Here is a 13,546-nt window from a genome sequence, read left to right as displayed (position 1 = left end):
AAGAATCAAGGGATTTTATTCCAACCTGATTGAGAACCGACAGATGATTAGCCGTGCCGTGACAGAACATAGGACTTTTTTCACTGAGAGGATGGGATATAGCCATTGACAACGGTGATGCCCTACATACAACTTGCCATGGAAAGGAGTAAGAAGGATTGGATGAAAGCAATGAGAAAGCAGAGATTCAAGAGGAGCACAGCATCTTCATACACTTATCTGAAATTCCCACTATTAATATACATAAGTATTTCCACCCCTTTTATTTTCTTTTTGTTATTAATATTCGAAAATCTATAAACCAATTTAATCTGCCTAACTGAGATTTACAAGGTGACCATAGCTTGCTTCATACCAACAATCTCTGTGGGATCGACCCTTACTCACGTAAGGTTTATTACTTGGACGACCCAGTACACTTGCTGGTTAGTTGAACGGAGTTGTGAAAACAACCGATGCCATAATAATGATTTCATACAAGTACAAAAGAACATGGATCACAATTTTTTCCACCACTGTGACAGAGCATTTGGACCATTTTCACTGAGAGGATGGGATGTAGCCATCAACAAGGGTGATGCCTCCAGACGATTAGCCGTGCAGTGAGAGCGCATAGGACCATTTTCCCGAGAGGACTAAAATTAGCCATTGATGATAGTGATGCCCTACATACAGCTTGCCATGGAAAGGAGTAAGAAGGATTGAAGGGAGAGTGAGTAGTGAAGTAGAGTTTCAAGAGGAACACAGCATCTCCATACACCTATCTGAAATTCCCACTATTGATTTACATAAGTATTTCTATCCCTTTTCATTTTCTATTTATTATTAATTATTTTCGAAATCCAAAATCAATTTAATCTGCCTAACTGAGATTTACAAGGTGACCATAACTTGCTTCATACCAACAATCTCCGTGGGATCGACCCTTACTCACGTAAGGTATTACTTGGATGACCCAGTGCACTTGCTGGTTAAGTTGAACGGAGTTGTGTCCACACATAGCAAAGAGCCACAAGAATAATTCCATATAAAATAAAGAATACAATATTGTGAGTATCACAATTTCATCCACCAAGTTTTTGGCACCGTTGCCGGGGATTGTTCGAGTATGGACAACTGACGGTTCATCTTGTTGCTCAGATTAGGTAATTTTCTTTTCAAAATTTTTCTTTTCTTTTTCGTTTTTCCTAACATTATTTCCGAAAAATTTTTTATAAAAATCCAAAAAAAAAATTCATAAAGTCATAAAAACCAAAAATATTTTGTGTTTCTTGTTTGAGTCTTGAGTCAATTTTTAAGTTTGGTGTCAATTGCATGCTTTGAAAATTTTTTCTTGCATTTTTCGAAAAATTCATGCATTCATAATGTTCTTTATGATCTTCAAGTTGTTCTTGGTAAGTCCTCTTGTTTGATCTTGATGCTTTCTCGTTTGGTGTATTTTCTTGTTCTTCATATGCATTTTTTGTTTGTTAGAGTCCATGCATTAAAGATTTCTAAGTTTGGTGTCTTGCATGTTTTCTTTGCATCAAAAATTTTTCAAAAATATGTTCTTGATGTTCATCATGATCTTCAAAGTGTTCTTGGTGTTCATCTTGACATTCATAGCATTCTTGCATGCATTCATTGTTTTGATCTAAAAATTTCATGCATTGAGTATTTTTGTTGTTTTTTCTCTCTCATAATTAAAAATTCAAAAATTCAAAAAAAAATATCTTTTCCTTATTTTCCTCCAAATTTTTGAAATTTTGGGTTGACTTGGTCAAAAGTTTTCAAAATTAGTTGTTTCTCACAAGTCAAATCAAAATTTCAATTTTAAAAATCTTATCTTTTCAAAATCTTTTTCAAAAATCATTTTTTTTCTTTTTTTTCGAAAATTTTGAAAAATTATTTTTCAAAAATCTTTTTTTTATCTTTATATCATATTTTTCAAAAATATGCTAACAATTAATGTGATCGATTCAAAAATTTGAAGTTTGTTACTTTCTTGATAAGAAAGGTTCAATCTTTAAATTTTAGAATCTTATCTTGTAGTTTCTTGTTAGTTAAGTCATTTTAAAAATTAAATCTTTTTCGAAATATCTTTTTCTTAAAATTTTATCTTATCTCTCATCTTATCTTTTTCAAAATTTTATCTTTTTCAAAATTTGATTTCAAAATATCTTATCTAACTTCTTATCTTCTTATCTTTTTAAAATTTGATTTCAAATCTTTTTCAATCAACTAACTAACTTTTTGTTTGTTTCTTATCTTTTTCAAAACCACCTAACTACTTTTCTTTCTCTAATTTTCGAAAATACCTCCATCTTTTTCAAAAATTCTTTTTAATTAATTAATTGTTTCAAATTTTAATTTTAATTTTATTTCTTCCTTTAATTTTCGAAATTACTAACACATTTATTTTAAAAATTATTTTCGAATTCTCTTCCTTTTCTCTTCTTCTATTTAATTATTTAATTACTAACACTTCTCTTCACCTCTCTTCATCTAAAAATCCGAATTCTTCTTCACTCTTCCCCCTCTCTTTTTCTACTAACACAAAGGAATCTCTATACTGTGACATAGAGGATTCCTCTTCTTTTCTTGTTTTCTTCTCTTTCATATGAGCAGGAACAGGGAAAAAGGCACTCTTGTTGAAGTTGATCCTGAACCTAAAAGGACTCTGAAGAGAAAATTAAGAGAAACTAAATTACAACAATCCAGAAATAACCTTTCAGAAATTTTCGAACAAGAGAAGGAGATGGCAACCGAAAATAATAATAATGCAAGGAGAATGCTTGGTGACTTCACAAAGCCAACGTCCAAGTTTGATGGAAGAAGAATCTCCATTCCTGCCATTTGAGCCAATAACTTTGAGCTGAAACCTCAGCTAGTTGCCTTAATGCAACAAAACTGCAAGTTTTATGGACTTCCATCTGAAGATCCTTATCAGTTTTTAACTGAGTTCTTGCAGATCTGTGAGACTGTAAAGACGAATGGAGTTGATCCTGAAGTCTACAGACTCATGCTTTTCCCTTTTGCTGTAAGAGACAGAGCTAGAATATGGTTGGATTCACAACCTAAGGATAGCCTGGACTCCTGGGATAAGCTGGTCACTGCCTTCTTGGATAAATTCTTTCCTCCTCGAAAGCTGAGCAAGCTGAGAGTGGATGTTCAAACCTTCAAACAAAAAGATGGTGAATCCCTCTATGAAGCTTGGGAAAGATACAAGCAGCTGACCAAAAGATGTCCATCTGACATGTTCTCAGAATGGACCATATTAGATATATTCTATTATGGTCTATTTGAATTTTCGAAAAGGTAATTGGACCATTCTGCTGGTGGATCTATTCACCTAAAGAAAACGCCTGAAGAGGCTCAAGAACTCATTGATATGGTTGCAAACAACCAATTCATGTACACTTCTGAGAGGAATTCCGTGAATAATGGGATACCTCAGAAGAAATGAGTTCTTGAAATTGATGCTCTGAATGCCATATTGGCTCAGAACAAAGTGTTGACTCAACAGGTCAACATGATCTCTCAAAATCTGAATGGATGGCAACATGCATCCAACAGTACTAGAGAGGCAGCTTCTGAAGAAGCTTATGATCCTGAGAACCCTGCCATGGCAGAGGTTAATTACATGGGTGAACCTTATGGAAACACCTATAACTCATCATGGAGAAATCATCCAAATTTCTCATGGAAGGATCAACAAAAGCCTCAACAAGGCTTTAACAATGGTGGACGCAACAGGCTGAACAATAGTAAGCCATATCCATCATCTTCTCAGCAGCAGACAGAAAATTCTGAACAAAACACTTCTAATTTAGCCAATCTAGTCTCTGATCTGTCAAAAGCCACTTTCAGTTTCATGAGTAAAACAAGATCCTCCATCAGAAATCTAGAGGCACAAATGGGGCAGCTAAGTAAGAAAGTCATTGAAACTCCTCCCAGTATTCTCCCAAGCAATACAGAAGAGAATCCAAAAGGAGAGTGCAAAGCCATTGACATAGTAAATATGGCCGAATGCACAAGGGAGGAGGAGGACGAAAATCCTAGTGAGGAAGACCTCCTGGGACGTCCCTCAAGCAAGAAGGAGTTTCCTATTAAGGATTCAAAGGAATCTGAGGCTCACATAGAGACCATAGAGATTCCATTAAATCTCCTTCTGCCATTCATGAGCTCTGAAAACTATTCTTCCTCTGAAGAGGATGAAGATGTGACCGGAGAGCAAGTTGCTCAATATTTAGGAGCTATCATGAAGCTGAATGCCAAGTTGTTTGGTAATGAGACTTGGGAAAGTGAACCTCCCTTGCTCATTAGTGATCTGGATACCTGGATTCAGCAAATTTTACCTCAAAAGAAACAAGATCCTGGCAAGTTCTTAATACCTTGTACCATAGGCACCATGACCTTTGAAAAAGCTCTGTGTGATCTGGGGTGAGGGATAAATCTTATGCCACTCTCTGTAATGGAGAAGCTGGGGATCATTGAGGTACAACCTGCCTTGTTCTCATTACAATTGGTAGACAAGTCAATGAGACAAGCTTATGGAATAGTGGAGGACGTGTTAGTAAAGGTTGAAGGCCTTTACATCCCTGCTGATTTCATAATCTTAGACACTAGGAAGGAAGAGGATGAATGTATCATCCTTGGAAGACCTTTCCTAGCCACAGCAGGAGCTGTGATAGATGTCAACAGAGGTGAATTAGTCTTTCAATTGAATGGGGACTACCTTGTGTTTAAGGCACATGGCCATCCCTCTGTGACAGAAGAGAGTAAGCATGAAGAGCTTCTCTCAGTTCAGAGTCAAGAAGAGCCCACACAGTTAAACTCTAAGTTTGGTGTTGTGAGGCCACAACCAAACTCTAAGTTTTGTGTCAAGACCCCATATCCAAACTCTAAGTTTGGTATTGGGACTATACAACATTGACCTGATCACCTTGTGGCTCCATGAGAGCCACTGTCAAGCTATTGACATTAAAGAAGCGCTTGTTGGGAGGCAACCCAATTTTATTTATCTAATTTTTATTTTATTCTATATTATTGTTATTTTGTGTTTTATTAGGTACATGATCATGAGGAGTCATGAAAAAAATTATAAAAATTAAAAACAGAGTCAAAAACAGCAGAAAAAAATTTGCACCCTGGAGGAAGCACAGGCTGACGTTCAACGCCAGTAAGATGCATCTGGCCGGCGTTCAACGCCAGAACAGAGCATCATTCTGGCGCTGAACGCCAGAAACAAGCAACATTCTGGCGCTGAACGCCAGGAATGTGCCCAGAGAAGAAAAGCTGGCGCTGAACGCCAGTAACAAGCATGAAACTGGCGTTCAACGCCAGAAACATGCTTTACATGGGCGTTGAACGCCCAGAATGTGCACCACACGGCGTTTAAACGCCAGAATGGTGTGCAAAGGCAATTTACATGCCTATTTGGGGCAGGGATGGAATTCCTTGACAACTCAGGACCTGTGGACCCCACAGGATCACCTCAGGATCTGTGGACCCCACAGGATCCCCACCTACCATATTCCCACCTTACCTCCTAATACTAGTTTTTGTGATTACTCTTCTCCATGTCACACTTCCCAACACTCTTCACCAATCACCTCAATTCCTCTTCCCAATTACCCCCTTCACTACTCACATCTATACACTCTTCCCCATAAACCCCACCTACCTTCAAAAATTCAAAACCAATTTCCCACCCATTCCCACCCAAAATGGCCGAACATACACTCCCCCTCTCCCTATAAATACCCTTCCATTCTCCTTCATTTTCACACAACACAAACCCCCCTTCTCCCACTTAGCCGAACCTACCTCTCTCCCTCTCTACCATATTTTCTTCTTCTTCTTCTTCTCTTCTTTCTTCTCTTGCTCGAGGGCGAGCAATATTTTAAGTTTGGTGTGGTAAAAGCATAAGCTTTTTATTTTTCCATTACCATTAATGGCACCTAAGGCCGGAGTATCCTCTAGAAAAGGAAAAGGGAAGACAAAAGCTTCCACCTCCGAGTCATGGGAGATGGAAATATTCATCTCCAAGAGCCATCAAGACCACTTCTATGATGTCGTGACAAAGAAGAAGGTGATCCCTGAGGTCCCTTTCAAAGCTCAAGAAAAATGAGTATCCGGAGATCCGACATGAAATCCGAAGAAGAGGTTGGGAAGTCTTAACCAACCCCATGCAACAAGTTGGAATCTTAATGGTTCAAGAGTTCTATGCCAATGCATGGATCACTAGGAACCATGATCAAAGTATGAACCCGAGTCCAAAGAATTATCTCACAATGGTTCGGGGGAAATACTTGGATTTTAGTCCGGAAAATGTGAGGTTGGCATTCCACTTGCCCATGATGCAAGGAGATGAACGCCCCTACACTAGAAGGGTCAACTTTAATCAAAGATTGGACCAAGTCCTTATGGACATATGTGTGGAAGGAGCTCAATGGAAGAGAGACTCCAAAGGCAAGCCAGTCCAACTAAGAAGACTGGACCTCAAGCCTATAGCTAGAGGATGGTTGGAGTTCATTCAACGCTCCATCATTCCCACTAGCAACCGATCTGAAGTTACTGTGGATCGGGCCATCATGATTCATGGCATCATGATTGGAGAGGAAGTAGAAGTTCATGAGGTCATCTCCAATGAAATCTACAAAATAGCCGACAAGCCCTCACCCATGGCACGGCTAGCTTTTCCTCACCTTATTTGCCATCTATGTTACTCAGCTGGAGTTATCATAGAAGGAGACATCTCCATTGAAGAGGACAAGCCCATCACCAAGAAAAGGATGGAGCAAGCAAGAGAGACCCTTCACGGTTCTCAAGAAATGCATGAGGAAGCTCATCATCAAGAAATCCCTGAGATGCCTCAAGGGATGCACTTTCCTCCCAACAACTATTGGGAACAACTCAACACTTCCTTAGAAGATTTGAGCCACAATGTTGAACAATTAAGGGTGGAACATCATGAGCACTCCATCATTCTCCATGAAATAAGAGAAGACCAAAGAGCAATGAGGGAGGAGCAACAAAGGCAAGGAAGGGACATAGAAGAGCTTAAGAACATCATTGGTCCTTCAAGAAGAAGACGCCACTAAAGGTGGATTCATTCCTTGTTCTTTATTTCTTTCTGTTTTCGGTTTTTAATGTTGTGTTTATCTATGTTTTGTGTCTTTACTTCATGATCATTAGTCTGTAACCATGTCTTAAAGCTATGAATAAAATCCATTAATCCTTCACCTCTCTTAAATGAAAAATGTTTTAATTCAAAAGAACAAGAAGTACATGAATTTCGAATTTATCCTTGAATTTAGTTTAATTATATTGATGTGGTGACAATACTTTTTGTTTTCTGAATGAATGATTGAACAGTGCATATGTCTTTTGATCTTGTTGTTTATAAATGTTAAAACTGTTGGCTCTTGAAAGAATGATGAACAAGGAGAAATGTTATTGATGATCTGAAAAAATCATGAAATTGATTCTTGAAGCAAGAAAAAGCAGTGAAAAAGAAAGCTTGCGAAAAAAAAAAATAGAAAGAAAAAGAAAAAGCAAGCAGAAAAAGCCAATAGCCCTCAAAACCAAAAGGCAAGGGTAAAAAGGATCCAAGGCTTTGAGCATCAATGGATAGGAGGGCCCAAGGAAATAAAATCCAGGCCTAAGCGGCTAAATTAAGCTGTCCCTAACCATGTGCTTGTGTCATGCAGGTCCAAGTGAAAAGCTTGAGACTAAGTGGTTAAAGTCGTGATCCAAAGCAAAAAGAGTGTGCTTAAGAGCTCTGGACACCTCTAACTGGGGACTCTAGCAAAGCTGAGTCACAATATGAAAAGGTTCACCCAGTCATGTGTCTGTGGCATTTATGTATCCGGTGGTAATACTGGAAAACAAAGTGCTTGGGGCCACGGCCAAGACTCATAAGTAGCTGTGTACAAGAATCAACATGCTTAACTAGGAAAGTCAATAACACTATCTGAAATTCTAAGTTCCTAGAGAAGCCAATCATTCTAAACTTCAAAGGAAAAAGTGAGATGCCAAAACTATTCAGAAGCAAAAAGCTACAAGTCCCGCTCATCTAATTATAATTAATATTCATTGATATTTTGGAATTTATAGTACATTCTCTTTTTTTATCCTATTTGATTTTCAGTTGCTTGGGGATAAGCAACAATTTAAGTTTGGTGTTGTGATGAGCGGATAATTTATACGCTTTTTGGCATTGTTTTTAGGTAGTTTTTAGTAAGTTCAAGCTACTTTTAGGGATGTTTTCATTAGTTTTTATGTTAAATTCACATTTCTGGACTTTACTATGAGTTTGTGTGTTTTTCTGTGATTTCAGATAATTTCTGGCTCAAATTGAGGGACTTGAGCAAAACTCTGAAAAAGGCTGACAAAAGGACTGCTGATGCTGTTGGAATCTGACCTCCCTGCACTCGAAATAGATTTTCTGGAGCTACAGAACTCCAATTGGCGCGCTCTCAATGGCGTTGGAAAGTAGACATCCAGAGCTTTCCAGCAATGTTTAATAGTCCATACTTCATTCGGAAATTGATGACGTAACTTGGCGTTGAACGCCAAGTACATGCTGCTGTCTGGAGTTAAACGCCAGAAAAACGTCATGATCCGGAGTTGAACGCCCAAAACACGTCATAACTTGGAGTTCAACTCCAAGAAAAGCCTCAGCTCGTGGATTGATCAAGCTCAGCCCAAGCATATACCAAGTGGGCTCCGGAAGTGGATTTATGCATCAATTACTTACTCATGTAAACCCTAGTAGCTAGTTTATTATAAATAGAACATTTAACCATTGTATTAGACGTCTTTTGACCACGTTTCATCTTTGGTCTCAGTTTTGTTTTATCATTCATCTTAGGAGGCCATTGAGCACATTTTAGGGGGCTGGCCATTCGGCCATGCCTGAACCTTTCACTTATGTATTTTCAACGGTGGAGTTTCTGCACACCATAGATTAAGGGTGTGGAGCTCTGCTGTACCTCAAGTTTCAATACAATTATTATTACTTTCCATTCAATTCTCTCTTATTCTTATTCCAAGATATACGTTGCACAATACTTTGATGAATGTGATGATCCGTGACACTCATCATCATTCTCACCTATGAACGCGCGTGATTGACAACCACTTCCGTTCTACCTTAAGCCGGGCGCATATCTCTTAGATTCCCCAACAGAATCTTCGTGGTATAAGCTAGATAGATGACGGCATTCATGGGGATCCGGAAAGTCTAACCTTGTCTGTGGTATTCCAAGTAGGATCCCGAGAATCCGGAAAGTCTAACCTTGTCTGTGGTATTCCGAGTAGGATTCCGGTATTGAATGACTGTGACGAGCTTCAAACTCCTGAAGGCTGGGCGTTAGTGACAGACGCAAAAGAATCAATAGATTCTACTCCAACCTGATTGAGAACCGACAGATGATTAGCTGTGCTGTGACAGAGCATTTGGACCATTTTCACTGAGAGGATGGGATGTAGCCATCAACAAGGGTGATGCCTCCAGACGATTAGCCGTGCAGTGACAGCGCATAGGACCATTTTCCCGAGAGGATTAAAAGTAGCCATTGATGATAGTGATGCCCTACATACAGCTTGCCATGGAAAGGAGTAAGAAGGATTGAAGGGAGAGTGAGTAGTGAAGTAGAGTTTCAAGAGGAACACAGCATCTCCATACACCTATCTGAAATTCCCACTATTGATTTACATAATTATTTCTATCCCTTTTTATTTTCTATTTATTATTAATTATTTTCGAAATCCAAAATCAATTTAATCTGCCTAACTGAGATTTACAAGGTGACCATAGCTTGCTTCATACCAACAATCTCCGTGGGATCGACCCTTACTCACGTAAGGTATTACTTGGATGACCCAGTGCACTTGCTAGTTAAGTTGAACGGAGTTGTGTCCACACATAGCAAAGAGCCACAAGAATAATTCCATATAAAATAAAGAATACAATATTGTGAGTATCACAATTTCGTCCACCAGTAAACGCAACATGTTTTGCTATAGTGTACATGATGTATATTATCTGTTATATTTCTATATTTTCCTATGCTCCCTTTTATTGCCCTCAATGTATGCTTGTTTATTTTATCTCTTCACCGCAATGAATAAAAAAAAGTTACTCGTAAAATTGGCATCGTTCTAACAAGGAACAGGCTCATATATTAAATAATAGTTAACATTTAGGAAGGATAAGTTAGTAACACTTAGCTTCTTGTATGACATGGCATACTGAGAGTTGTGTCGTTACAATTTGGTATCAGAGCAGTTCGTTCCCAGTAGAGCCTGGGGAGTGGACTGATTATGCTTCACTGCATACTCTGTTTTGTGTCTCATGTTGTTAGGGTATCTTTAAGATACATTTGGCAAGAATGTCTATGAGTGCTCATTTTGGGAATATTCGTGCCTAACTTGAGATATTAAGACTGATCACCTTAATGTTGATTGTTTGGTGCGGATAGGACCATAATGACTACGAATAGACATAGTTTAATCGAGCTCCGAACGATGAATTGATGCGAGGCACAGCTATCCTCATAGCTGTTATGATCTCCATGGCTATGGCTATGTTAGATTTAGTTGCTGTAAGGAATGAACGCTTGTTTTACCTGTGAGGAATCTGGACACACAGCTAGGATCTATCCAAGAACATTTGTTTAGAATCTAGTACGAACCCAGCAACAAGGCCGAGTGTTTGCTATGACTGCTAATGATGCTATGCAATCAGACGCCCTGATCCAAGGTCAATGTTATGTCAAGAATCGATTTCTAACTGTACTGTATGACTCGGGTGCATCGCATTCCTTTATTTTTTTAACTGTTGCTCGTGAGTTGGGACTAGATTTTTCTGAGTTGAACTTTGATCTAATTATCCATACACCTGCACCCATAAATTGCTTTGACCAGTTTAGTGTGCTTGCAAGTACCATTCACTATTAGGAACTGGACTTTTATACATGATCTAATCTGTTTGTCTCTATATGGTTTAGAAGTTATTCTAGGATTAGATTGGTTTTCTAAGTATCATGTTTTCCTTGATTGCTATAAGAGAACTGCTGTTATTCCATCTGATAGTTTAGATATTAAACCATTTCTGTCTCATACTTTATATTTGAATTACGTAAGTGTTACCTTAAATGGGAGTGATTGTGAGGGGTACGTTCTGTTAGCGGCTAGCTCGAATGACAGTGAACTAAGTTTAGAACAAATTCGAGTGGTGAAGGAATTTCCTGATGTTTTTCCAGACGACATACCTGAGTTTCCTCCTCAACGAGAGATAGAATTCAGCATTGAACTTGTACCTGGAACCGGACCGATTTCCATAGCACCGTACCAGATGTCACCATTGGAACTTGCAAAATTGAAGAAGCAGTTGGATGAGCTACTTTGAAAAAAATTTATTCGTCCCAGTGCATCACCTTGGGGAGCTCCAGTATCGCTAGTAAAGAAGAAGGATGGTGGAATGAGACTTTGCGTAGATTACTGACAGCTAAATAAAGTCACTATCAAGAACAAGTATCCACTGATGGTGTTTTTGCGGAAAAACGAATTTCCAACACACAAATCCAACCGGCAAGTATACCGGGTCGCATCAAGTAATAATAACTCACTTAGAGTGAGGTCGATCCCACAGGGATTGATGGATCAAGCAATTTTAGTGGGTGATTAGTTTAGTCAAGCTAACATTGAAGTGAATTTGGATGAAATCGTAGCCAACAGAATTGTAAATGACAGGAAATTTAAAGTTGCAGAAAGTAAAATTGCAAGTAACTTAAATAACAAGAAAGTAAATTGCAAGAATCTTAAATGACAAGAAATGTAAATTGCATTAAATGTAAATGGGGAGTGGGTGCTGGAAATTTAAAGAGAGCAGTAAAGATAAGCGTAGAACAATTGCAGGGAGATTAACTTGCAGGAAAGTAATTTGGGATTATGAACAGAAATGTAGAATAAAGAACAAGTGCAGAAGAATTAAATTGCTTGAAAGTAAATTGAAAGCCAATGGAACAGTAAAAACAGAAGAGCAACTCAATTGCAAAATAAAATTGAAGATCTCAAGGAATCAAAGAGACTAGAAAACAAGTCTAGATCTCACTCCCTTCCTTGATCCAATAGCAGACAGATTGAAGAAGAAATGAAGATGAAAGCAGTAAGAGGAATTTGATTCAAATTGCAATTTACTGAAATTATGCAGCAAGGCAAACAAAGAGAAATCTCAAAGGGAGAATGAAACAGAATTCCTTCAATTCTCCACCCTAAGATTCAAAATTCAAACAGAAATGAAAACTAAGAGAGAGAACTCTCAATTCCTAAATTTAAGACAGAAGAAAAATAAAGGAAAGAGCTCCCCCCTCAAAGATGGAAATGATGCCTTTATATAGGCTTTACAAAGTAAAATTGAAAATGAAATTAAAACAAAATAAAAATCCTAATCTAATTGATCCATGTGCCTTTGAGTGATGATGTGGGCTTTTCTTGCTTTGGATTTGAGGAGAAATGGGTTTGGTTGGCCTTGATTCAATTTGGAGAGGAATTGAATTAAAATGGAATTTTGGTTGAATTTTGGCCCATGATGCTCCCAGGAGGCTGCCCTGCCCTTGTGGAGGGCAGGGCAGAAAATTGATGCTTGGTGCATGAGTTTGGTGCGGGCTTGGTGCGAGTTTGGTGCGCCAGGAAGGAAATTGGTGCGCCAGGAAGAAACTTGGTGCGACGAGATGCTGCCCTGCCCGCGCCAAGGGCAGGGCAGAAATTTGTGGTGCTGCCAGGGTTGAGGCGTGCGCGCGTTGGTGCTGCCAGGAAGGAAATTGGTGCGCCAAATTTGTTGCTTGGTGCGCCAAGTTCTTGTGCCATCCAAATGCTGCCCTGCCCGCGCCAAGGGCAGGGCAATGTTCCTTCCTTCACGTCCCAAGTTCGAATCACGGAGGAAGCAAACACGCTACATCATTTTCCTTGGCTTCTTTTTGCTTATTTTTGGCCCTTAAAGATGCCTCTCGTTCCTGCCCCAATTCTGCGCCAAATATGGATTTCTATATATCGTTGGAAAGCTCTGAATGTCAGCTTTCCAACGCAACTGGAAGCATATCAATTGGACGTCTGTAGCTCAAGTTATAGCCATTTGAAGGAGGCATGGTCATGCTGTGAGCGCCCAGATTTTAACTTAGCGAAAATTTTGCTTCCAATCCTTATTGTGCATCACGATCCTGCCCTTGGCAAGGGCAGGGCAGAATCGTGCTGGCTGCTTCCTTCCTTGATTTGGTCATGGGCCACGCTTTTAAAAGCGTGGCCTAAGGCTCCAAAGTGTACCCCAACTTCAAAGTGTACCCCAAAGCTCTTTTTTTCTCCTTTTTTGTGCTTCTTTGCTTCTTTTTCTTCTTATTTCCTACAAGATTTATAAAATTAAAATATCAAGAAAATATATCATTTAAGTACAAAAAGCATTCAATATTTAAGCACAAATCATCAATTTCTTGTATGAAAAAGCATAGAAAATGGGTATATGATGACATGTCATCATCCACTTCCATGGATAGATGATTTG

General features: G+C 38.7%; 1 protein-coding gene across 1 annotated transcript; it reads left to right on the top strand.

Moving 5' to 3' along the window:
* Positions 1 to 10,707: 10,707 nt before the first annotated feature.
* LOC130966247 (uncharacterized) lies at positions 10,708 to 11,398 on the top strand. The gene is made up of 2 exons (XM_057891033.1): positions 10,708 to 10,930; positions 10,998 to 11,398. Exons 1-2 carry the CDS (start codon positions 10,708 to 10,710, stop codon positions 11,396 to 11,398), a joined length of 624 nt encoding a protein of 207 aa, XP_057747016.1.
* Positions 11,399 to 13,546: the final 2,148 nt, after the last annotated feature.

Source organism: Arachis stenosperma, chromosome 3, assembly GCF_014773155.1.
Source record: "Arachis stenosperma cultivar V10309 chromosome 3, arast.V10309.gnm1.PFL2, whole genome shotgun sequence".
In the NCBI taxonomy this organism is placed as follows: Eukaryota; Viridiplantae; Streptophyta; class Magnoliopsida; order Fabales; family Fabaceae; genus Arachis; species Arachis stenosperma.
The sequence above is the reverse complement of the archived record's forward strand: the minus strand, read 5'-3'. Positions and strand labels throughout refer to the sequence as shown.

What these genes read in the sequence shown, in the direction of transcription:
- LOC130966247 (XM_057891033.1), top strand. Translation starts at nt 10,708, where the DNA reads ATGACTGCTAATGATGCTATGCAATCAGACGCCCTGATCCAAGGTCAA. An exon ending in CCAGTTTAGTGTGCTTGCAA is followed by an intron (nt 10,931 to 10,997) that starts GTACCATTCACT and finishes TATATGGTTTAG; the next exon opens with AAGTTATTCTAGGATTAGAT.